The sequence below is a fragment of the Acinonyx jubatus genome, chromosome A1, assembly GCF_027475565.1.
Source record: "Acinonyx jubatus isolate Ajub_Pintada_27869175 chromosome A1, VMU_Ajub_asm_v1.0, whole genome shotgun sequence".
In the NCBI taxonomy this organism is placed as follows: domain Eukaryota; kingdom Metazoa; phylum Chordata; class Mammalia; order Carnivora; family Felidae; genus Acinonyx; species Acinonyx jubatus.
This window is the reverse complement of record NC_069380.1, coordinates 177,689,204-177,716,005: the sequence shown is the minus strand read 5'-3', so window position 1 is coordinate 177,716,005 and position 26,802 is coordinate 177,689,204. Positions and strand designations below refer to the sequence as shown.

The window sequence follows — 26,802 nt, the reverse complement described above, 5'->3', positions numbered from 1 at the left end:
TCACTTAGTTCCTATTTATTATTTCATTGTCAAGGTTCTTTATGATGGCTAAGTTGTGATTATGGAGAAGTATTATAAAATGTCAATGTGCAAATGAGATTTGGAAGGTCTGGGGGTGGGGAGAGGAGATTCTTTAAATGGAGATGTCGGCTCCAGCCAATTTCAGAATGGCTCACCATTAAGATAGATGGTTCCAAAGCCGTGTGCCTCTGCTGGAAATTAAAAACCCACGGAATAAATGATTATGATTAATTTTAAGTACTTAGCCATGTGAAGCCAAATCAGAGCGTCTTTAAAACAAAGCTATTGATCTGGCTTTGTTTGGAATTGAGGAGATAAACTAATCAGGTCCTGTGGGCTCTTTGCAATAATAGAGAAGGAGAACTACTCCCCCCCCCCCCCAGAGGCTTTTAAGCTTCACGTTTGAGAAACCTGGTGTACCAACATGCTATAATATACCAATGTTTTAAAAATAGCAAAGCACTGGCATAGAGAGGAGCAGTTCAGTTCTGTCCCAGACGGGGTTTGATGGGGGTGCGGGCATGATGGAGAGTTAGGGGAGTGGATGGGACGGCATTCAGAAAGCCACTTCTATGTGTACAAAAGCTGACTCTTTTTAAAGTTGAGGAAACAGACTCAGAGAAGTTGAGCCATTTGGCCTGAGTCCCACTGCACCCAGGACCCCATACCCACAGTATCTGACTGTCCAGCCCTATCCTCTGCCCCAGACAGGTCTCCCATTGAGACGAGGCATCAGCACTCCCAGTGCAGAGAACTACATGCAGGCTGTCAGGTCATCACAGCTGTTTCATGGCAGCTGGTGATTTCCATTTCCTGGTCTCTTCCCAAGGAATTTTCTCATCCTTCCCAAGAAAAGGGTGAAATTCTCCTAGCAGCCCTTTCCCGAAATGCTTTTTTTGCAGGCTGGGAAAACTGCGCCTATCCTTCTCAGCCTCAGCCTCTTGATAAGAGAAGTCCTAAGTCACTAAATTGGGCTGGCACCCTCTCCCTAGCAGACCTGCATTTGTTGCCGGTTCCGGGGTCAGAGTTTGGGTGAGAAGCCATCATCCGTCTTAGGACTGACAACCTGACCTCCCTGGCTGTGGGTCCTGCCGTTTCTGTCCCAGGAATTCGCGGCTTTCGTCAGATTTCCGGCACCTTGCAGCATCAGCATCCCCTTTGATTTCCCGTGATTCCTCTTGGAATCACCTTCCTCTCATACAACGTGGAGAGGCTTTCTCCAACCCGTGCCTACTGTCTGCAGGGGCCAGGTGGAAAGGAAGGTAGGAGGAGGACCTTCCTTCACGTATAAAGGGATGTTTTTACATATTCACTCATTCATTTGTTCGACATTTATTCATTCTTCTGGAAGTCAGAGATCTGTAACCTGGCGACTATGTAATTTTTGATTTTCAGGGGAATGCTCAACAAATCCTACCCTATCATTCACTGGACAGAACTGTACCATCAGAATTATTTTTAGAACCAAGCAGTGACAGAGCTTGGAAAAGGGAAGTCGCCTGCAAGATATAGCAACAAACCCTCTATTTTCCAAACGGGAAAACTGAGATCCCAAGTGCAGAAGGGACTTGCCCAAGGTCACACAGCTAATTAGGGGCTGAGTCGGGACTGAACCACACATCTCTTGACACAAGTTCTACTAGGCTTTACTGCCTTCCTTTCCGGGCTTTTCCAAATCAGGGACAGCTAGAAGTGTCGCTCTGGGGACAACAATCAAAATGTTTTCTTACACATTCAACTTTAGTTTGAATGACCCCAAGATGGTTCCTAGCTGAGTTCCACCCTCCCCCCCATCCCCACTGACTCCCCGGAAATCAGGTTGGACCCATTTGAAAATCTGGGCACACAAAGGCACCTACAATTTTTTTTTTTTCTAGACAAGCTATATAGGGTGGGATTCCACCTCTTCTCATCTTGCTCCCACCCTGCCACTTTAAGGTTACTGCTTAAAGTTTGGATTTAAACCCGAGATGAGATCCCAGGAGCAATGGCAATCACCAGATTTCACCAGGCTGTTTGGCATTCCCCCCTGCCCCCTGCCCCCAGCCCTGTGCCAAGGTCCCTTTGTGATTCTGGGTGATTCCTACTGACCCCTTGGTCTTACCCCTCTCTCATCTCCCAGACCTGTAACCTGTCTCTTCCCATGCCCACACTCAAACACACTCTCCCTGAATGTTCTGGCAGGCACTGGGGGGCTATTCCAGCCCATCTGTTCCACCCAGCAACAAATACCGCGGGAGCACCGGGGGAGAAAGGACTCAATTGAGACTTAATTAGCAGGAACCCCAGTTTGTGGGAGGTGAGAAATCACACTTTGCTGCCTGCGAACACTTTGGCCAAGGTGAGCCAGAGGGATCTCCCGGTTCCCAATTTTAATAGCACTGCAGCAGAAGACAGAAAGGCATCCACACGGACCCCCCTGCACACACACTCCCCCTCTTTTCCTCCTCACATGGACAACACACACACGCACACGCACACAAGGCAGCGGTCGCAAAATCAACTCACAGGATCTCCAAATCGCGCAGTGCTCGGAAGGCTCCATCTTCAATGCAGCTGATGTGGTTGTTGTCCAGTTGCCTGTGGAAAAGCAAGGGGAGGGCATGAAGGCTGAGTGGGGGCAGCGCCGAGGAGCCGGGCGGCCCGGGCCGGGCGTCCCCGGCCACCCTAGCGCCTGTCCCTCCACCCCTGGCAGGCTCTGCTCGTCCCCGCCAGGAGCTCGCGCAGAGCCAGCTTGTCTGCCACGCTGCTCCGTCTCTGCTCTCTGACTGTCTGAGAGAACTACACAGACGAGCGCACCAAAGGCTGTCAGGTCTCAGTAAATATTAATTGCGCTTTTTTTTTTTTTTTTTTTTTTTTTTTTAGGCAGAAGGGAGTAATTTCATTACATTAGGGCATCCAATCCATTACGAGCTCTTACCGTCATGTCACTGAAACAATTTCATTAAGCTAAAGGCCTGTAAATCATTGGAGGTCACTGCTCTGCCCTCCGCGACCTCCCAGAATGCTTTTTTCCCTCTCTCCCTCTCCCTCGTCTCCCTTTACTGGAAGTTGCAGTCTTCTGCTCTGACACAGTGCTAAATCTCAAGGCTTTATCTGCCCAAGAGCAGCGAGGGTGCATGGGGAATATACCAATTCCAAATTAGACTCAACTAATCTAATTTTATAGTCTTTTTATTATTCTAAGCACCAAATGTCTGTGGTGGTTTGATGCCTCCGTGCTTTGTTATGGGGCCCATCTGGTAGGTCATTCTATTGAAGCATTTTCTGACTAAATACAGATTCCCTCAAACTGCACCAACCACCATCAACATTAAAGAAATCCATTGATGGAAGCATTCCTGATGGGGGAAAAAAAGGAATATTGTTATTGCCTTAAAGATGTACCACTTAAATTTAAATTGGGGAGAATTAAATGCACCTATTTCAGGATTCCTTTTTTTAAATTTTCCTTTCCATCTTATGAGCATGAAAATAATGTCTTTTAAAAGGATGTCTTGACTAATATACATTCTAGTTGGCAATTGAGGTATTTTAGTTGAAGGATAACAAATATACACCATTATCTCTAAATCAAAATAGATCTGATGTGTAAGTCAAGACCACATTCCAACTCAAATATCATGTTATGTATCAGTAATTTGTTTGCTAAAAGACAGGATATAGAAAATGTGTATTAGCACCAGATTGTCTATTGCATTTTGTGTACAGAACATACCACGGTCTTTGGGGGGAATGGCCTAAAGAAGTATGGCTGTACTGAGAAAACTCCCTTATAGACTTTTTTTTTTCTTTTGTCTTAGAAAAAATCAGCCCCTCTCAGGTGGAGGGATTGCCTGATGTTGGCATTTTCACTTATGACTTGTACTCATTTATCCCAACAACTCCGTGCAAAACATGTATCAATGATAACACTCGGTAACCCTCACAGAGGGTTTTATATTCTGCAGCAGGAAGGAGGATTTAAAATACTTTTCTCATCGAGAAACCAGATAGATACAGGATTCTGTACGTGCACGTGGATGAAACACATACAATTAGACTGATGTCGTGTGTCACAACAGATGGGCTCTGTCACGATATTACAGGGAATGGAATCATCCCAATAAATGCTCACGATATGAGACTTAGACATTTAGGCCTTAAAAATAAACAGGAAATGGGTATCTCATGAAGCAGAAGCACTCTTTAGGTCGGCAACTTCTACATCGAGTGTTCAGAGTTCTCGCTGATGCCCACTCATGTGAAATCTCAGTGTTCTTGCTACCCGGAATTCTTCTGGAGTTTTTCTTCACATGAGTTTGCTGGATATCCTTTCCAAAGATTTCCTGTAAGTACTGAGGCTGCTGATTCCCTGAAAAGGTTCTATTAAGGCAGCCTAGTACTGCTGCCCAGTTTCTAGATTTATCATCAGTTTAAGGGCCGATGAATCAACAACCCCTGCCCCATACCAAGGCCACCAAACCTTACCAAGCAGAAATACAGTGGAGTTGGCTTTTGGCTCCAAGAAATTGTTCAATAAATATGCTGAATTCGGCAAAAATGGCTGCATCCTCCTAAATAGAAAAGTTTCTAAATCATCACATTGAGAAGTCTAGGAGAGTGTCGTAGAGATGGCAGTTTGTCGTGCATCTATCTGCTTTGGGGCAGACATTTCAGAGAGAGGTCCTTGCTTTTAGAATGTTATTTATTTGCTGGATCTGTCAGGTGTGTTCTATTCCTTTTCTTTTTGAGCACCAGAAACCAAACAGGATGCTCTAAGTATACAGAATGTTATATGGAAAGAATGCAATCTGCAGGGGAGAAGAGAAACTCCTAGAAAAAAAAAAAAAAGGAGGGGCACCTGGGCTGCTCAGTCAGTTAAGTGCCCAGCTCTTGGTTTCGTCTTAGGTCATGATCTCATGGTTCTGAGTTTGAGCCCTGAGTCAGGCTCAGAGCTGCTGGTGGGGAGACTGCTTGGGATTCTCTCTATCTCCCTCTCTCTCTGCCCCTCCCTGCTCTCTCTCTCTCTCAAATAAGTAAAAAACTTCAAAAAAAAAAAAAAAAGAAAGAAAGAAGGGAAAGAATTAAGTGGTGGAAAGAGATTAAAAAGGGTGAGGGAAAGGACACGTGCGAAAGATGAAAATCAAAACCCACTAGTCAGCGTCCCATTGGAGCCTGGCCACCAAGGGTACTGGCACAGTGGGGACAGAGTCTTAGGTGGGGCTTGGTCGCTGTGAGGCTGAAAGCAGAGAGGTGTCACACATGATCAGTGTGCCATGATGTTTAAACAGGTTCAGTGGGTGGCACGAGTTGGCACCTACTCGTTTATTAGTAATGGGGAAAACCGAGCTTTAATATCAGAAGCATCTCTGTACGTGTATTTTTATAGACTGGTTTAGAATGTATGAAATGTATCAAAATTTCAAATATTTATGCAGAAGTGTGCTCTTCTGGAAAACATTTATTATAACCAAGATTGTGTCCTTTCACTCTACTCACAGATAAACAGTCTCCCAGCCTCAGTTGTCAGTCGTTCCCCATCTGCATTGTTCATCAGGGAAGTCTACAGAGGTACAAGGCCTAGGAGGGTCACGTCAAGCAAACGAAAACCTGAGAATTACTTCACTGTCCAGCTATAATATCTTTATGGCACCAAGTATCAGAGTGTTCATAAAAAGGTCATTAATTGTCTGTAATCAATCCTGGTATTTCATGCAAATAAACTAGCCCCTAAAGCAAAGTAAATACACGCTTGGTTCAGATAAGGGTTCTTTTTCTTTCAAAATTACATCTCAGACATGCAAAAGTTAGTCCTGAAGCATGGAGTAGGGAGTACAAAATAAATGCAAGCCCAGCATTTCTTTGCAGGTGTTAGGAGTGGAGCACGACTAAACACACAGAGAATCTGCCAGAGCTAAGGCCAAAGCCTTTGACTTAGCTAGCAGTTTGTTTCTGGGGGTTGATGGAGGCTGCTGAACTGTGTTCTAAGCTCTCAGGTCAAAGGTCCAATTCATGGTTTTGAAAGGACTCCTTCAAAGATCCTCTCAATAACAAAGCAAAAAGCCCATTGCTCACTCCCTACTCCATTACTCAGGAGGCTTGTATGTGCAAAAGGAACTTTAGAAAGGGGAGCACAGAGAACTCGGCAGTCTTAGGATGCCTGATGGCGCTCTATTTTTCCCATGGCAGTAAGAGGTATATATTGCACTGTTACCGAATCCAATTTTACCATACAAAACAGCCTGCCCTGGTGCCTAGCAGAGTGCCAGGGACTTCCCAGCTGGTCACGCGTGGTTGCAGGGGTAAGTCCTTGTCCTGAAGTACAGCAGGGCTGGGCTCAGACTACATGGTGGGAGATGCTAAGCCATGAGCTCCACAGTCCTGGCTGCGGCCCTATGGCCCTATTAACAGGGGGTAATGGTGGTAGCATTCCCTCTACGACCACACTGGGAGCTTTCTGCCACACAGACCTCCCCTGAGGGAGCATCTGGGGAGAAGGTTGGAATAACGTGAATTTCTGTGGGCCCAGCGTGAAGATGAGGAGCGGGAAGGCAGCAGATGGGGGAAAGCTGGGCTGGTTTTTGGAAGCAACTTTCATTGTCATCTACTTTATACAGAAAACTCAATTTGATTTATACTTTTCTGCCTGTGACTAAGCCTGGAAGCCCCAAAACGTTCACAATATTAAATTAACTGCTCTAATTTCCCTGGGCAGCTCAGATTTCAGCAAACAATGTGTGCTAAAATGATACCAGAGTCCATTTAGAAAGGACTCCTCTGAGAAGAACTAAATGCAGACTCCCTGAGAGGAGCTTTCTGACTACTGTATTTTTATACTCTGAGAATATAAACAAGTCAGAAGGGAAAGCCAGCGTGAGTGAGGACCTAAAATAATCTTCACCCACAGCAGACAGGGAGATGGTGCTTTTGTAAGAATTCCCATTCATAAGCATAACATTATCACGATTCATCTCTTTCAATCACAGTTTCAAATTTCACAATTGAGGCAGGACAGAAATATTTTTGCACTTCAAAAACTTAAAGAAGCAGATCTAAATCCTTTAAAAAGGGTTTAAAAAAACTGATTACAATATTAAGGCAATGTACCTATCTCCTAACCACCACCACCATCCTACAACAAGAACAAAGGCAGAAAGAAAATCTCATGATTTCCCTGATGCATTTGAGTCCCCAGGAGGAAGAAATACCTCGAAGACAGAAATCTCCAGAAACAGGCTTTGGATATCTGGAAGAAAAGTAGAATTCTCAACTAGTCATCTAGATACAAGGTCTACATACCAAGGCACATCCATCCAGATGTTTCCTTTTCATCCAGATGTTCTGGGCGACCCCAGCATCTCCGCCCTTGGATGGTTAAACTTAGCCTAAGGGCACTGTTGCTCCGGCCCCCAATCCAGCCGCAGTGTTTGCTCCAGGACTGCAGCTGCCGTCACTGCAGCCCTCACGTTAAATGGGAGAAGTAGCTAAGGTTCAGCGCTCTTTGGAATTAAACGGTTTGCTAATTTCCGAGCAAAACTATCTCCATAAAATGCGCACAGTAAGTAGAAGGACTTCTGCATGAAATTCACAAGAGAAATTCAAAGCAAGCCTATGGTCTCAGAATCCAACAATTAATTAACCCATAAGAGCAACTGAGTGTTCGTAGATGTTCATACTGTATTAGGTGCCTAGGATACAAAATAAAGTGTACGACATCCTTTGAAAATATGTGGGAGAGGCGACACATGCGGTTTTCACATCTTGACTATCTTAAAAGATATAAGAGGATTCTAAAAACCAATTCAGATTTATTTTTGATGAAAAATATATGTTCCTACGCATATGTACTGGGAGTGTACTCAAAGTGTTGCAACTATTAAAAAGAAAGAGAGATACAAACAAAAAAACCCCAGGGAATCCCTGCTTTCTTAAAACAAGCCAGAAGACAAAACATGAAGTAGCCCTGACATGCTGTTTCTTTTCTTCTCATTATCTGATTGTCCTTTAAGCAGAAAACAAGAAATCTCGTAGCGCTTCAGAAGGGTTTTTTGTTTTGTTTTGTTTTGTTTTTTTTAATGACAGTTTAAGATTCTAAAAAAAATCATTACTGAAGAACAATTTGTCTGCTGCTGGCTGGGGTCTTCAAAAGAAAAAAAAAAGCTCAAGGTTATTTTAACTGGCAAAGGGGAAAAAATATGTTCAAAAGGAAAGCATACACTCCATATAATTGAGTACTGGCCACACTTTGTAGGCAAATCAAACACTTGATCTAAGCCACAGTCTGCTAATGAATTGTCACTACTTCTCATCATTAAGGAGCTACTGTAATTCCACATTAAAATAACATCTCAAATGAACAAAAAGAGGTGAATCTATTATTTTGCACATTTGGTACACTTGTCCACCAGACCCAAGAACACATGCATATTGATATGTTTACCGATCCATGCATTATTTATGTATCCACAAAGATTCCTGTCTACAGATGACAACTTTATGTCTATTTTTCTTACATAATTATTACATGTAATATCTCCTTATTGTATGCATATAAATGCAAATGCATATTATAAAATGGGTAAAGTGACTGCTGACCTCTGAAATTTAATGTGCCCATCTCCAGTCATATTTACAGATATATTTAGATAATTAAGTGATTGTTAGTATTCCAAAGATTTTAACCAACCACACTTACTCTGGAAAGGACAGAATTCTAGGTTAATTAAGCTCTCTGATCAGAACATCCTGCTTAGAACTTAACTTAAAAATTGAAGCAGAATCTATTTCAACAAGCATCCTTATGCACACTTTGCCACATGCCTAGCATAATACCTTTTATTAAGTATGTATCACATTGCTGTTCAACACATGCAACTTCTCAGCAGGAGAATAACTGCATCCACTCCAGTACATGCTCCTGAAACCAAGCTCTGCAATAATGCAAACACAGATGATGGATTAGCACCAAAGAAGCACGCCAGACCTTGGAGAATAAAGGGGTGTTTTACACATCACTGGGAAATATCAATAACTCCACTTCTGTGTTTACATAGTTTCCGGTTTGTTGGGGATTTGGCAAATGAATTTGTGCTGAAAAATGCAGGGGGAAAATCCCTGCAAACCAATTTAGCATGAAGGATAGTTGCTAGGAAGAAGCTGAGCTCTCATTTAATTTGGACGAGTATCCATTTGAAACCAATTTCTAGCATTTCTAGATAAATAAAACAACAACAAAAACAACCAACCGACCAAACAAAAGCAGATCAAACAAAAACACCCTATATTCATGTGGAGGAGAGTTTCATTCACTTAGTGGCCACTCGTAGACCACAGGATCAAGGAAGTTTGGTGTTTGTTGCAAAATGTGCTCTCCTGTTTTGAGGTTGATCTCAAATCCGTCCTTTTTTTGTGTCCCTTTCTTGTGATACTAGGAACAAAGTGCTTTTATACCTAGGATGTCCAGCTTGCCAAGGTGTGTCTGGAACTTTCTCATTTTAGCACTGAAACTTCTGACACCCATCCTGGGGAACTCATCCATCCCAGCAAACTGTGGTGGTCATTCCCCGGTTGTATCCCTGGGGCTGACTCCACTGGAAACAGATTTATTCTCTGCACATCAATGACATCAACTCAAGGCTCCTCACTGCATCTCCTGTAAAATGGGCTGTCCCTTTACAAACACACCTATACCCACAGCGGGGCTGGTGGGAGCCCTGATAGTTGCTGAGAGGTCCTAGTGTGCATTCTTAATTTTCCTCACTGGGAATTAAAATGCCTTTGTAAGAAGCACCCGTGTTTTTCTTGGCCTCCTTGCTGATGTCATGAATACTCAGAGGCCAAACAAATAAAAAAGGCTGTCTCCATAGCAATTGGGGCAGGTTTGTGGTTTCCCTAGTTACACTCTGGAGTGATAACCATCTGGGGTTCCTCCCTGGTGGAAGAGAAAGGGAGTGAGAAACTGGAAAGATGAAAAGTACTTTTATTAACAGGCTTGAAAGTTACCGTCCACATCTCTGGTTTTTTATTTCTGTTTTCAAGTCAATCAGCATAAACTGTCGGGAGTTTTTAAATTTTTTCACCCCCACAGGGGTTTCAGAAATTTTCCCATTGGACTCTAGAGAAACTATTCCAGACATGTGAATATGAGCAACACACGGCAGCCAGAGCCGAGTACTTCTTCCAGGACTGAAACAGCTTCAGGCATAAGAGCCCAGGCAGGATGCTGGGTTCCATTCAAATACAGGATGTAAGCAGCTCTACTCTGGGTTGGTCCAGGATTTCTCCCTGACTGTCCATCAAGGCCATATCAAGGAAACACAGAAATGGCCTTCTCAGACCTCCAAAGAGCTTTGTCTCCCTTTAGGAGAATCACATGAATCTCTCATGTAGAACTTTAAAACGTTCTGAATTTACTCATATTTCCAACCCATGTGAAGTAACTTTTTGGAGGGTCTCAACATTTGCTACCCCCTTTTTTTTAAATAAAATAGAAGACTGGGGTGCCCATAAATTTCTAGCTGATGAATGAAGTGACTCACACCTGTCTCAGTGGACCTGGAGGGCAGAGCACAGAGCCTAAGATTATTATTGAGTTTTAAGGTTTTGGGCTTGCTCTGGACCTACTTGTCATTCCTCTCTTCTTTACTATTGTTCCCTTTTGGAATGGGAATGTTGGTCCTAGGCCTGTCCCACCATTGCATTCTGGAAGCACACGTTTGATTTTCCAGGTTCCTAACTAGAGAGGAATTTGCTCCAAGTGAGTTATACCTTGAGCCTCGATTTAGATGAGACTTCGGATTTCAGATTTTTAAGTTGATGCTGGAATGAGTTTGAGTCTATTAGGATGGAATGAAACATACTTTCCTTGTGAGAAGATATGCATTTTGGGGGGCCAGGGGTAGAATGCTATAGATTGAACGTGTCTTCCCCCCTCCCAAGATTTATATGTTGAAAACTCTCCTCTAAAGTGGTTATTAGGAAGTGGGGCAGAGCCCTCATGAATGAGACTAGTATCCTTACAAAAGGGCCCTGAAAAGATTCCTTGCCCCCTCTGCCACGTGATGTCACAGCAAAAAGACCGCCAGCCCTCTGGGAAGCAGGCCCTCAGCAGACACAGAATCTGCTGGCATGCTGATCTTGGACTGTTTATAAACCACCCAGGTTATGAACAGCACTCATGTTCCCACGTCTGTTTCTTCATTTGTAAAATGGAGGGAGTAACATTTAGCCCAAAAGGAAGTTTTGAGTATGAAAGTAATGAAACGTATGCGCTCTGAAAATGTCTTTGTGGCATTAGTTTTCTTTCCTTTGAAATAAATAATAGTAAATACAGGAATTCATCTTATATAATCTCTAAAGTCTCCTTCAGATCTGAAGTTACGTGGCCTGAGGTCAATTTCTTATGAGATTCTTAAGAAAAAGTTCCTGTTCATCTTATTCAGATCCTTCTGTGCTTTGAGCCTATCCCTTTATCCCCTCTTCTTCTGTCCCAGACCAAAGAATCTATTATTTGAGATATTCAATATATTTTTTTCTGGACTGAGGGCAGCAGTTCAGACTCATATGCTTTTTTGTACTTCTCTAGCTGATAGGAGATTGAAATATGAGAAGCCATCAAAAGCCTACATGAAAGAAAATACAAATTTTTCTCTTACTGGGAGAATGTCGTCAACATGGGCCCATACTTACAATTCCCATAGGTGAGAACCTTTAGGGAGAGTGATTACAAAATTGAGCCCCATTCCTTGGTGGCCATTTTAAATTAATATTCAGTCAAGTTACCTGCTGAGCACCAAAAATAGCCAAAAGCCACACTACTGTCTATAATTTTTTTAAGATTTTATTTTTAAGCATTCTCTACACAACACGGGGCTCAAACTCATAACCTTGAGATCAAGAGTCAATGCTCCACTGACTGAGCCAGCCAGGCACCCAGTGATGTGTAATTTCTTAATCTTGACACTCTTTCATCTGGACATGAACCTTTAATGACTCCTCATGGCCTACAAGTTATAACAATAACACAAGCACAATCATAACTGCACATAGCACCTAGTCACCATTTACTGAGCTGGGCATCTTAAATGTCTTATCTCTGCTGGGTCTCAAAACATCATGATCCATGTTTTACAGAAAAAGCAAGTGAGACATTGAGAGTTCAGTCTTAGCTTGGCCTTGAACCCAGGTCTGCCCATGCTCATAATGATAATGATACAGGTGGTGCTGTTTCTCTGTACACAGCTCAGACTCCTCAGCATGGCACCACTCCACCCACTCTGCAGGCAATATGCGAGTGTACCAAGTGCTTGCATGGTTCCATGCCTCATCGTGCTGGTCCTTCCTGCCTCTTCTGTTTGGGGAATCCCTTCTTATCCATCAAGGCCCTCCTCAGAGGCTACATCCTCTGGGAAACCTTCCTGTGCAAACTCAGCGAAGTGAATTCTCTCCAGACCTCCTGACACTTTGGTCATCCTTCCATTAAAGCACTTATTTCACAGTAGTAGGGCTAATTGTAAACACACGAGGAAAACAAAGTTCAGAGAGGTTATATAGCATCTTCAAGGTAACTCAGCTAATACATCAGAGAGTCAGAGTCAAACCTGTCTTCCTGATCCAGGGGACTCAGGGCTTACCCTCCATTGCCATCCTTCTCTTTGCCTTCCAAAGTGCAAAGATAGGGGGCATGTATTAGGACCATGTGGACTTAACTCATTTATATTCAGTTGGGAAGAGGCTAGTGAGAAGAGTGAAGGTTTGGTCTTGGCATATGTCACTGGAATCCAGTTACTTTCATTGGCCTGCAAGCATTCTTACCCAGAAGATGGTATGTAAGGGCAGTAATTCAATGGTTTCCCCTCACTGTCCCCTGTGTGTCTCTCAATTAGATTCCCTGGAAGTCCCACGCCATTTAACTGGGGGAAGCAGACTGATTTGGGTTCCAGTTGCTGAGGATAACGGGCAGGCACCTACAGCTTAAGGAGATGCTATAATTCAAGCTGCCTATTGGGACCTGGGAGGTGGCCTCTGACCATGATGGGACAGCTTAGTGCTTTCTTGAGCAAGGTTGAGGCACATTCAAGGAAATGGCTCTCTTTGCTCCAGGCAACTGGCAAATTGCACAGATTTTAATCAATCTTTCCTGGACATGGCCTTCCCCAGTGGTGACACAGACTTGTCTTCTAAAGTTGTACAACCTGAAACAACTGAGCAGTACTAACCAGGTCATGTACTGGGATGTGCAGGGTCAGTGGCCATTAGTGAGGTGTCATTCAAAGGTGTCTTTGTGGCAGCAGAAGCCAATTAAAATATGTCTTGTAAGCTCACTGTAATGGGACATCAAGGTCCCTGTAATTAACTGCTGAAAAAGGGGGCATCAAAACTCAGCAACATGGGCAGTGCTGATAACCACATTCAATCCAGCTAATGCACCAAACTGAAATACTCTAGGAAAAGGCTGGCTTCTTTTTTCATTACCATTACTTTTAATGCATAATGAGTGCCTGGACTCACTGGCAATGGGAGAGCAGGGCAAGGTCTGTCTTGCTCACAGCTGCACCTGCCCCATAGTGCCTGGCACACAGGAAGTACGTGGTACACAACCCTGGGGGTGTTACAACAAGCTACCACTTTATACCCACTAGGATGGCTAGAATCAAAAAGCTAGAAAGTGATGTGTTGAAACAGGGAGGCTTTCACGGTGATAGTGGGAATGTAAAATGGTGCAGCCTGGAACAGTTTGGTAGTTCCTCAAAAGTTAATCATAGAGTTATCTGATGGCCCAGCAATTCTACTCCTAGGTGTGTGCCCCAAAGAACTAAAAACGTGTTCAAGCAAAAACTTGTATAAAAATGTTCATAGAAGTGCAGTTTGCAATAGCCAAAAGGCAGAAACAACCCAAATGTTCATCAGAAGATGAACAGGTAAGCAGACTGTGACATATCCATACAATGGAATATTATTCAGTCATAAAAAAAGAATGGGACCCTGATGCATGCTGCAATACACATGGAGGAAGTATGAAAACATTATACTAAGCGAAAGGGCCAGACATAAATGCACACATATTATGTGACTCTATGTGAAATAATCAGAACAGGTAATCTACAGAAACAGAAAAACAGATTGGTATGTGGCAGGAACTGGGAATAAGAGGGGTGTGGGGAATAACTGCTTAATGGGTATGGGTTTTCCTTTTGGGAGGATGAAAATGGTTTGGATAAAAATGATGGCTGCACAACATTGTGAATGTACTAAATGCCACTGAATTGTGTATACTTTAAAATGTTGAATTCTGTTATGTGAATTGCACCCCCCACCAAAGAGGGGCTTGCTCTTCCTGTGGCAGGGAGGAGCTTTAAGAGAGCATCACACTGTGGGGATAATTTTCCTGTGACATCATCACAGAGGCAAGGAAGCCCAGGGCCAGAGCTTATACTAGGTACCATCAGGAGGCAAACGCAATTCCACCTCACGTGGAAAGAAGGATCTTGGCATCTGAAGAACAAAGAGAAGGAAGGAAAGAAACATGGGGAGACTTAATCCACCTACTTTTGGGGGTTATTTATAGCAAATTTAAAAACTCACTTAGCTGGCTTTGGGGACACTACCTGTCACTTTGCACTCAGCAAAACAAAACAAAAAAATAAAAACAACAACAACAGTTTAAGCAAAGAGAATGAGGATGGTAAACTCGATGCAAGGGGGAGAGATCATTTGCTCAATTCCCAAGTCAAATGTAAAATGTTGTGGGATTAGCCACTAGTTTGTATTGTCCACACCACTGCACCCTCTTCTCCACTGGTACCCAGCACAGATAACTCAGTAGGCTGCATTAAGTTTCCTTCTTCCCATTCCTCAGATTGGTTCTTTAGTGCCCCTAAGAAGGCTAGCAAGGAGGCCATGATCTTCTCCTTGGCGCAGAAAGAGAAGTGTCTCTGACCAGAAGTTCTTCTCTGCTGGAGCCTCTGGGAGCCCCATGGGCAAGGCTCCTGGGGAAAGAGAGGAGGATGAAGGCTGGGTAGAAATGGGGAGTCTTCTTCATTTTCCCTACTCTTCCCTCTCTAACTTGGACTCTGGAGCAGCCACATGGTCTCGGGGAGCTGAATGAAACCAAACAAGCTGGAATGGAAGGAAGAGGCCAGAAAAACAGAGGACAGAAAGGGCTAGAAGCCAGAGGGACCCCACTGAAACAGTTCCCACCCGGGTGCATGGTGAGGCCCAGTTCTATCAACAAGCTTCCACATCAGGATTGAAGGTTTCTGGTTTTCCACTGTGGTTACTGCCACTTGGTCATGTCAAACCTGAAATCAGCTTCTAATTCCTCCCCTGATTCCAGGAAAGGGAAATGAGAGCATGACTTAGACTTCAGAACTGAGGATAAGAAGTACCGTGCTGGGGGAAAAAGGAAAAAGAATGATTTTCTTTTACTCATTTGCCAGCAGTACAGTTTTATCTAAGATGGTATGGTTGAGTGGGAAAAAATAAAGGTTGCTTGGAAATCAAATGACAAAGATCTTTGACCTTGCTGGGTCGTGGCCTAACTTCTCTGGGCTAAAATTTCCCTATCAGTAAAACAAAGCTGTGAAATAGATGATTTCTGTGCACCCCTCCAGAGCTGATATTCAGGGCTGCAGAATTTTAATCCAGCCCCTGAAGTCCTCACATGAGAATTTTCTCATTTTGTTGTTACAGGTACTATCTGAGGAGTTGATTTTATTTTTAATGCAGCATGTTGAGAATGCAAATATGAGTTTCCTCTGCCTGGAGCAGTTAGGACGGGGGCCCTGGAGGTCTGAACAGGTTAGAAAAAAAAATACAAGAATGAACAAAAAGTGGTATTAACGTCTGCCAAAATGCTCCCCGGGAAACCCACTGAGCTCAGAAGGCCACAACAGTGCCTAACTAACGGGTTGAGATTCACGTAGCATTTCTTAGTTAGAAAAAGACCTGCTCTCTCAAGCTTTTGCATGTTTATGGGTTAGAAATAAGGGATCAGGCTGCTGTGGCTCCTTCTACCTCATCTCCGTGAAACGTCTCCTCTTCCTGGTCAGAAACGGCATCTTTCCCCATCCTGTTAGTCCCAGAGGCAACTTTTGAAAAGCTTTCACTAATTTTTCTGAGTGGCCTCAGAAAGCTAAGGCTAGAGTCCCCCCATGAAATTGGGGACTGGCAAAGTGAGAATGTAGAAGTGGGAACACAGCGTGTGAAGGCAGAATTGGACAAGGCCATCCTGGTGACACCCTCCAGTTGAGTGATTCACTGATAAGTCCCTGGGAGGTCCCAGGGCAGACAAGCCGTCTAGGACCTTCCTGGATTTGCCCCTAAAGCACATTAGAAATGGGACCCCTCTCCCCTCCTGAAATGATCTTTGGACTCACATTGCTCTTTCTGGTAACTTCACCCTATTTTATATCCCGCCTAAAGGCCAGTTCTCTTACAACCCTTGCTTTGGGAAAAGCAGGGTCCTTTGAAGCTGGACCTGAAAGGGAAAATGCTCATTCCTAGGTCAAAAGTGCTGTTTTCTCAACTGTCCCAACTCCACCTAGATAGTGTCCTGGCCTTTGTCCACAAATTGCCACAAAGAAACTCCCTTACTTATGGGGTGCCCAGGACCTTTCTTTGTTCCCTCAGCTGCTGTTGGCTTTCTGAAGCTTGTGCCTGATGGATACAAATGGATAAGCTTGTGTCTTTTTACATTTCCCTGAGCTCTCTCATTCTATTTTTTTTTTCCCCTTAAAAAATTCCTTTTCAAATTCACCAGCCAAGGTTCCAATTTTCCAACCTAGGTTCCACACTCACTCTTTGGGTACTCACACCCTGGGACTAAGCTCAGCATAGGACACAACACATTTACATCCCAATACGCTTCGGCCCCATTGCCCCTGGATGGACTGGGTGCAGCAGGGTCGCATGTGAAATGTGGAAGGCAGTCACCGCTGCTACAGGTCTTCTCTGAACAGAGGGCACGTGTGGCTTGGGGTGGGGTGAACCCAACAGTCCTTCCACAGTGAGCGATGTCATCTCACAGGACTTCAAAACAGAAAAGTCAGAACCCATCGGATCAGAGGAAAGGGTTGGATAATCAGAGCTAACATTTCCTTTGTCTGTGATGGATAGCCACTTTGGAACTATTTCCCGTCCTGATTTTTCCTTTGGTCAGCACTGCAGTGGAAGCAGGGGTGGAGGGATGGGGTCTCCTTCGGTCATGATGTTCTATGCGAACCCCTCCAAGAAGAGCGCAGCACCAGAATTGTGTCTGTACAAAAGGTTTGCATTAACTGTAATGAAGCAAATGACAAAATCAATAAAGCGGGAATTGCGTGGCTGTCATAAAGATGATGTAAATCCAGGGTTCACGATGGTTATGAAGCTATTTAGAATTGTAATTAAAACCAGCACCATTTTTTTCAAGATAAAAGCCCCTTTGACAACCATAAATGCAAGCTACAGGAAATTTTCAACAAATATATTCAAAATTAATGTATGGCACAAAGATGGCATAAATTAACTGAGGATAATCCATAAGCCCAGGCTTCAGAATCTAAGAGCACCGAGTAAAGAGATTTCGATTTTGCGTTTGGTTTTCAAGCAATGTGGTTTTCAATTTTAATCAAGTTAAAGCTTGACAGAGCACTTAGAGACTCTGAATGAATGGCATATTTCTGACAACTACTTTTCAATGAGACTGAAAATGCTGTCTCTGTATTTGCCCAACTTGAGATCTGACGGCATTTGCTATTTTATGCATCCCACATATTTCAGAAAAGAATCTGTGTGTGTGTGTAGGAGAAGATGACCTTTTTGTTTTATTCGGGAGTGGGGGCAGGAGGAGGTGGGGGAGAAAGGGAATGCGATCGCCAAGACTTTCAGTCCTAATGAGCTCTCTTCCTTCGAGTTATTTTCTGCACCTTGATAGCAAACCGTAACATTATTTCTCGGGCAACATCTACCTGCCTACTGTTCCATCCCCCTAACTTCAGAGCATCACTGTTTGCTTCTAGGTCATTAACAATATCACCTACTATGACCGGCCCTCCACCCTGCCGAAGGAGATTCCAGCTCTCTGGGTGAGGACAACCATAGAATCGTAGAATTTCGTATTGGAAGCAATCTTAGATACCATCCAGTCCAAGTCCATCATTTTTAAAGAAAAGGACAGACAGGATCAGAGAGAAATAATTGTTTTAAATCCTAAGATAACTTTCAGAATAGCCAGGGCTTGATCACAAACTCCTTAGGTCACACTACTTGGGACGAGAAGAGTGATATAAGATACATGAATGAAAAAAATAAGACAGTGAATGATGATCAAATTGTATTGTCAAGTCTGAAGGCCCCTAGCATCCAGGGATGCTTGATCCTTTCAATCCAAGGCCCTTTCAAGTCCAGGGCTTCAAGTATGATGAGGAGGTGGGGGGCTAAAAAGGATTGGAGTCCCAGGGACTTAGGGGTATATCCATCATAGTTTTTTTTTTTTTGCATTTTATGATTGTTTGACATCTGGGTGGGGGGGTGGGGAATCTTGCTGACTGAGGAGAGACGGCCTCTCCCAGAGCTAGTTAATTCCTGAAGGTAGTAAACAACTTGTCGGGGAGCCTGTTTTTCATACACAAACCACCTGATCCTGAGTCCATCCCTGCAACAGCTGCCTTTCTCTGTCTCTGTCTCTTTCTCTCTCTCACATACCAGGCCAATATCCCCTTGTCTTAATCACCCAGGGCCAGGCAGCAGACCACTAGGGACAGCCCCCATATCCCAAGGCACACTGGAATGATTCGAACTAGGCATACTAAGGTATTTACCCTGTCTTGACTTGCCTTTCCCAAGCAAACCTCAATAGAGGCTCAGGCCTCTGCTTCCCCTCTGCTCCTGCTTCTGCCTCCTGATTCTGGTGCTTCCCTATGTGGCTCTCCCTGCATGGTGAGCCTCTCATTTCTAGGATCGCTCTGAGTAACAATGAACTATTTTCCCAGTGGCACTGAACCTCCCTGTGTTATCACTCACCCACCTTTACAAACCAAGACCCAGGCAGAGGTCAAAGGGACCCAGGTTTTGGTCACAATTCCTGCTCATTGTCTGAATGGTTCTGGACAAGTTAAATCGTCACCTCTTAAAAAAGGAGACGTGCAGACTGCGTTTTCAAGTCCTTTCTAGTTTGGCTAAGTCTAGGAGTCTAAGTAGAGCCACTTGAATTTCAGGTCCTCAATTCAACAGGCAGAGAGGCTGGCTGCAGTAGAGGAATTGCATGCTAGCCAAACCACTTTTTATAAAAGCACAGCTCATACTTGTCTCAGTGGTAAAATGGGCAAAGAAAGGAATTCATTTTAGGAAATCTAATTGCATTAAGGAGCTGATTCCAGAAAAGGCATTTGGATTAATAGTCTACTGAGAAGGCTCGTCTTCTGTGATGAACAATCCAGCAGAGAAAATTTGCACATTCACAACTCAATTATACTGGTTGACAGCAGGTTCCCCCAACTGCACATGGGCCATCTTAATTGCTAGGAAGGTGCAAATGCTATGAAGGAATTTCAGAGTGGAGCCAAAAGAAAGTTGAGTGCCAGTGCTCATTCTAAAATGGCCCAAGACACGTGAAGAGGACCCGGAAAGGCTTGACTCAACCATTTAACCTCTGAGACACACAGTAAGGAAGCCCCTCAAAATTCAAAGCAGATGTCCTTAGCTTGGGGCCCTTGGGATTTTTGTGTACAGGGCAGAGATGAGCCCTTTTAAACAGTAGCAGCTGGTTATTGACAGTGAGAACATCACTTAATGGGCTATGGATGAGAGATGTAACTAGTGGAGACTGGCCTTCTCTCTGGAGGACACAATGGGACCATTTCTAAAGTAGAGTTCGAGTTCAGAATCTTGGCTTTGTGGTCTGTATATTTTCCCTGTAGCTGAAAAACAGGCCTAAGGCTGACTCAGGACCAAAGGAATCCCCTGGGCTATTTGAAATAAGGCATGGGCAGTAAAAGGCAGATAAAAGGGAATGTGGGCAGGGATATTCTGCTTAAGGAAATTTCAGGAAAACCCCTTGTGTTTCAACCCCAGTGAAATGTGCTGGAGTCTAGGGCAGAAGACTCCAGAAACTGGTCACAGTTAATTAAGGTTTTACTGCCTGGCAGTGTCTTCTCACTCTATGGTTCTGGGGTGAATCTCCCTTGCTCAGCCCTCTCCTCTTCCCCATTCATTTCTCTCTTGTCTATAACTCCTAAGATCATCTAAGTTGGGTTTTATCTTCTTCATTCATGTGGTTTAGATAGCAGTGCAGGCTGGGAGTGAAGGAGGAGAAAAATGCTGTACACAAGACCCCCATGCCATGAGACCAGAGTGTTCACAAACCCAAATTAAATGCAGGCTGTTCACAACACCATACCATTTGGTTTGCCTGACAATTGAATAATGACTCAATATTTGTATCTTCCCAATGAATCAATACATTGGTTCCTTTCAGTGACCACACAGAGCCAGAAGCACACTTTGAACTTGGGTGTGGAATCTTTTTTTAGAAGGAATCAAGCAAACATTTGCAGGTTTGTGAGCTGAATATGCTTAACTAGACAAAAGCGATATTCAGCCAGTGATCTAATTGACATTTTACTTGGGCAAGAGAACTGGGGCCGGCCCAACGGCGGGCAAATTCATTTTCCAAAGGTCATGGGGTTGGCTGCTGGTGATTCGTTGTTCAAAGATATCTCAGGGCTGGTCAAGGCCACAATCAGAGATGCCTATGGAATACAAATAATTCCCCTCATTCAGAACTGGCAGCCAGAACTGTGGGTCAATGTGGTTGTACTTATGCAAATGGTAATGATCATAGTTTCCAGTTACGGGGGGTCAACTGACAAAGACAGGTGGCATGGGGCATGGCTGGCTCATAGTCTTGTGAGTTCTTGCTCAGAAAAGCACTCTCTATTATCTATGTCATACCACGGAATCAAGTGAAATGGGAGAGCTCCCATTCTTTGGGCTGAGATCAGATGGATTTAACCCACAATTTTTAAAATATGTAAATATATTCACATTATGAAGAAAAGGTCAAAGGGCATCAAAAAGTCTAGAGTGAAATGTAATACCCTTCCTGCCCTAACCCTCCTGTTCTGGAACTTAGCTTCCCTGGCAGCAACTATTAGAGTTTCCCATAAATGTGTCCACAAATACCTCACATATAGAAGAGCATATGAGAACAAATACAAGCATATGGTTTTAAAAGCACAAATGACAAAAACTGTACTGACCTTCCTGCATCTTGTTTTCTCATTTATCAGCTTTGGATGCTGTTCTGTATCATATACAAAGATCAATCTCATTGCTTGTAACTACTCTGTAACAGTCCAGTGAATGACATACCATGATTCATTTAACTAGTGGCCTACTGATGGGCTTTTAGGTGGCTTCCAAGACATCTTCGTTGCAAATGACGCCTACCTATACATCATTTGGGGACTTGTGCAAGTTTATCTTTAGAGCAAATTCATTAGAGTTAAAAGGATAGATTGAGAGGTATGCATATTTTCACGTTTGATAGCGGCTGCCAGATTGCTCGTTAAGGGGGTTATACTGGTGACACTCCCTCTGTCAGTGTAAAATATTGCTCAACATCCTTGCCAGTTCAGTGCCCTATGAATTCTTAGCAAGCGCTCAAGAATCTCTCTAATCACATCTAAATCTCATAGGGAGCAGTTGGATGTACCACCCTGGAATCAAGACAGCCATGGCCTAAATATACTAAGGTTTGCTTTCCCAATTTATGTCACCTTTCTAAAACAACAGGATATGGTGTCTATACTACTCTGGTATTTCTTCTGATTGCTGTTAAGTAATGTATGTTCACTGTAGAAATATTGGTAAATAGATAAGGTAAAAAAATAAATAAATAAAACAAACTCCCTCTTAGGTATTTACCCAAGAGAAATGAAAATGTAAGTGTAAGGTCATAGCAACTTTATCCATAATAATCCAAACTTGGAAACAACCTAAGTGCCCATCAAGAGGAGAATGGATAAACATATTGTAGTCTATCTGTACCACGGAGTACTATTCAGCAATCAAAAAGAACAGATTGGGGGCGCCTGGGTGGCTCAGTTGGTTAAGCATCTGACTTCGGCTCAGGTCACAATCTTGAGGTCTGTGAGTTCGAGCCCCATGTCGGGCTCTGTGCTGACTGCTCAGAGCCTGGAGCCTGTTTCAGATTCTGTGTCTCCCTCTCTCTCTGACCCTCCCCTATTCATGCTCTGTCTCTCTCTGTCTCAAAAATAAATAAACGTTAAAAAAAAAACATTTTAAAAAAAGAACAGATTGCCAATAGACAATACAACGTAAGATGAATTTCAAAATATTATACTAAGTGGGAGAAGCTAGTTACACAAGGCAACACACTGTATGAGACCAGTTATGTGAACGTTCAGCTCCTCAATGTTAGTAGCTGAAAGCAGGTTGGTGTCTGCCAGGGTCGACGTGTGGGTAAGGGGGAGTGGGGGCTGCCTGTATACAGATACAAAGCACATTTTGGGGGATGGTTACAGGACTATATCCTTGTCAAAATGCATTGAACTGTATAGCTAAAATGAATGCATTTTAATGTAGTAAATTATACCTCGATAAAATTGACTAAAAATTTAAAAACACCTAAATGCCTACCGTTTACAGATAACCATTGTTGGCATCTTGGTTTATATCATTCAGACTTTACTTCTCATGTGAACATGCACATACATAAAACTGTATTCATACTTCTGAATGTACCTTTCATTACACTTCTTAAAAAAAATGAGAACATATGGTTTGGTAACCTAATTTTACAAGAAGTCTTAATGACATATTAACTAGGTTCTTTACTAGCTTAATTCCTTATCTCAAGCTGTGTTTTTCTTTCCTAACAGCAATAGTAGTGGGTTTCACTTGCCCACCACCCACCATAGGTAAAAAATCATCTTCATGGAGTAACCAAGTTTGAGGAAGCATGATGAGTTTTGACATCTTTTTTTTTTTTTTTAGATGCCCTTTTCTTTCTCCCTACAAGATGTGTGCATTATATCGGCCTCAGGCAGATGGCAAACCTCTCATGGCCCAGCCGCCGGGATCACAGTTTACTGGTGCAGTGTAGTCAGCATAAACTTAAAACTGGCCAGACTCATCCCCCAGCTTGTATGGCACTCACAGGGAGAAGCCCAGAAAGGCTCCAAAGAAAACCAGAGGTCCTCCACTCTACACTGTTTTGGGGAGACAAAGGCCTCAAAGTAACTGAAAGGAGGCTTTGTTCTCTGGGTTCGATCCTGATGAGGCCCTCCCAGTTCTCCAATACATTGTCGGGACAGGGCACCTCCTCCACTGACAACATTCCAAGGGGTTGACAAATTAAGAGCAACAAAGGCCAGGACATTAGACACAAAGGAGTCAATGGGAGCCACAACCAGTGCCTCTCACAGACATCTCCCAAGCAAGGCTGGGTCCCCCACCCTTTATGCTCCAGGCCCCTAGTTCTTATTTTAGTTCTGGACTGATTTCATACTATTGTTTTAAGAATAGTTAGTTGTTTGAGTCAGATTGATTTAGGTTCAAATTTCAGCTCTGCTGTGTGATTTCTGCATACTGCTGAACCTTGCTGAGTGTAAATTTCATCTTGAAAAGAGGAATAATCCCACCTACCTCGCTGGGCTGTTACAACAATTCCATGAGATAATAACTCACATTTGAAGTGCTCACTATGTGTGGGTTCTACAGGCACTGCCTTTAGTCTCCATGGGAAAAAAAAAAGGCTCGGAGAAATTAGCAACTTGCTTAAGATCAGTGGGGAAGGCTGGGACTCAGACCCAGATTTCTCTCATGTCACTGCCAAGTCCTTATCCAGCATGCCATGGTTCTTAAACCTTATAGAATCAGCCCTGAGTGGGCTAAAATGCAGATTCTAGGGACTTGACCAGAAATAAAGATGCATTTAGTCATTAACAGGGCTCAGGAATCTGCATTCTAAATGAGGTCCAGATCTGGAAGCAGGGGGTCATCATGTCACATTTGGGAGACATTACACATGGCCATAATGAAGCAAGGCAATGATTACTTTACAATTATGATTTTAAAAAACAAACGGAGAGAAATTATGGGGGTTGGCTAGGGAGAGGGGAAGGAGGGGGGCTACAGGACTCATGGGCCCTGAGAGGACAGGCGATCAATGACAGCGTTGAGATGATGCTGGTGCCGGTGGAGGCACACAGATGGGTCTGCATGTATTGAGTAAACAGTCTATCCAAATAAATAACCCAGAGTCAAGCTAAAGAATGTGTCAGTCCCTCGAGGTTTGGAAGCTTTGGGATGCTTCAGTGAAGATGACCACTGGGGTGTGACTTTGAAAGAAGCATGGCAAAGTCACTCACTTCAGGAATGGGCCAGTGCCATACTCTGATGCAGCAAAACCCAATTCCTGGCAGGGCATTCGGCCTGAAAACACTATGGGTTGTGGTCAGAAGGAAAGTTCAAGTCCAGGGACAGTGCTCTGCTCAGAATGATTAGCAGTGATCTGTGTGATGTGGTTACAGGACTACTGTTCTCAAATTTATCCCTCTCTAGCCATACTGACTGCCACTATCAGAGTCACTCTCTCAGGGCCTTTGGAAACTGGTGGACTTTAACTGGCTTAAGGAATTATGGCACTGTGGCCTGCCAACACATTAGCAAGGATCAAATTATTGACACATGGGGCTTTGGGACAAACCACCAGAACCTTCCATTCACTCCACTCCTGTAGCAGGCTCTCTCCTCAGGGAGTGGGAGGCGCCAGATATCTGAGATTGAATCTGACCCACAGGTGGTGTTATTTAGCCTGCACAGTGTGGACATTCAGTATTTAAAAGGATTTTGCATTAGATGCCAGCATCTCGAAATCAGATGATTTACACAGAAGTCCAAATTTCTTGCTTCTTTTAGGAAAATGAAAAAAAAAATTGTTAAAGGTGGGCCTATATGCATGTGCTGTAGCACTCACTCTCCAGTTAGCCATAGTGCCTACGACTTCCGGTTACTTCTTCAATAGTGCTCAGGCTGTGTCCATCAACATACTCCTGGTATGTGAGCTTACAATCCCCTACTGAAGGGCTTGTCTTCAAGATTCAGGAACAGAGAGAATGCTAACCAAGACAACCAACCAAGTCCCCAAACCCCTCCATCTCCTCCAACCCTTCATGCCAATAGGCCAGCTGTGGGATTATCTCTCCTCGCATCAGTGAAGGTGAAGAAGAAGAACGTGGATCTACTCTGTGCCAAGCTCTACCTTCGGGCCTTTCCACTTGTCTTCTCATTTACTTTTACGAGAAAATGTATGGCTTGGTTAAGGGTTTATTATCTTCATTTTTACTGAAAAGGAAATGAAGGCTCAGGGAACAGAAGTAGCATACGTAAGGAGCAAAGCACAAACTGCCAACCCCTGGAGACTGGGGATCCTGCTAAGGGAAGAGGTGGATCAGTGATTCTTCCTAAGAGATGGCCGTAAACAACCATGAGATTCATCAGAAGCCTGCAAGACCGGGGAAGCAGGCCTGCAGGGGACAGGAGAGCACACTGTTTCGAAGAGGGAAGCTTCAGTCTACTGTTTGCCATGCAGGACTCAGCGTCCAATATTAACACATCTGATTTTTCTAAAGAAGCTGGAAATCCAGATTTCTCCAGCAAAATGTATGGATCTTTGAAACTCCACAAAGAAGAAACAAAACCTGTCTGGAAGTGGGATGTGTTTAATTGGTTTTGATTTTCATTAAATTCTTTCTAAGTGTTGGCAGCCCTGCATAGCGGTTACAGGTGCTAGATTTACACTCTCTGGGTTCACGTCCCAGTTCTGCCACTTATTAGCATATGACCCTGTGATCTATCACTTTCTCTGTGCCTCAGTTTTACCATCCGTAAACTGGGGATAATAATCATAAGGTTTTCATGGGCATTGAGATAATAGGTAGAAATTAATCAGATTAAGGGTTCTTTAAGAACTTATTAGTTACTAAGAACAATGAGTGTGTTTGAAGCTACTACCCCTTTCTTGAACCAGCCTCTAAAGTCACAGGCTTTAGAGGGATGTCAGCACATATACCTCATTGCTGAGCCCAAGAAATGGTATTCCTTCAGAAAGCAGAAAAAGAAGTGCAAACTTCCAAAATAAAATGCTAATTAGCTATAAAATCTCAGAACTGCTGCTGGGCCGTGTGCTGTATAAACCAAATCTTATCTAGTAGATACTTATTTGTCTGGCTAGGTAGTTTTCCTGGCAGACACAGTACCTGAGAGCTGATCACTGGCATTTAGAAGTCATTTAGCTTTGGGCACTTGCGCCTGCGGGCTGGTTATAGAGACAGCTTTAAAGAAGATTGTTAACAATGGCAAATAATGGCTGTCATTCTAAATGGACACATTGTAACACACTGTCCCCTTACAGAGCTGAACACTGGTGGCGGACACAGAACTGCTCTGCTCTCACGTGGCAAGCGCTGTGCATGTGGATTTGTCAGTTCTGATACTACAAGGCACTCTGAAACACCAGCTCCAATAACACACCCGTAATCATATGAGCAGTGTTGAGGCTGACTTCTCAGGCTCTGAAAACCACCATTCTCACCCACTGCACAAAGGACTTCTTTATTTATCCAGCAAATGTTTCCTGAGCGCTGTGGCTGACCAAGTCTTCTGTCCTCCAAGTCCTTAAAGAATCCTTTTTCCTGAAGCAGCCATTTCCCTGACATGCAAACCAGTCTAACTGGTGCAGCAAGTAGGAAGAGAGGCTGTACAGGAGAGCTGGTTGAACTCAGACCTGCTGCA

At 43.6% G+C, this 26,802-nt stretch overlaps 1 protein-coding gene across 2 annotated transcripts in view; it reads right to left on the bottom strand.

The window, feature by feature from the left end:
• Positions 1 to 26,802, bottom strand: part of SLIT3 (slit guidance ligand 3) — a 590,204-nt gene that overhangs the window by 150,254 nt on the left and 413,148 nt on the right. The window contains exons 1-2 of one of the 2 annotated variants that reach the window (XM_053226652.1): positions 7,303 to 7,445; positions 2,530 to 2,601 (exon numbers count right to left, since the gene is read on the bottom strand). In XM_053226652.1, coding sequence (XP_053082627.1) covers positions 2,530 to 2,601; positions 7,303 to 7,316 — 86 coding nt within the window. In that variant the 5' untranslated portion in view covers positions 7,317 to 7,445. Of the gene's footprint in view, positions 1 to 2,529; positions 2,602 to 7,302; positions 7,446 to 26,802 lie in introns of those variants that run through there. The other variant, XM_027034042.2, reaches the window with a different exon arrangement.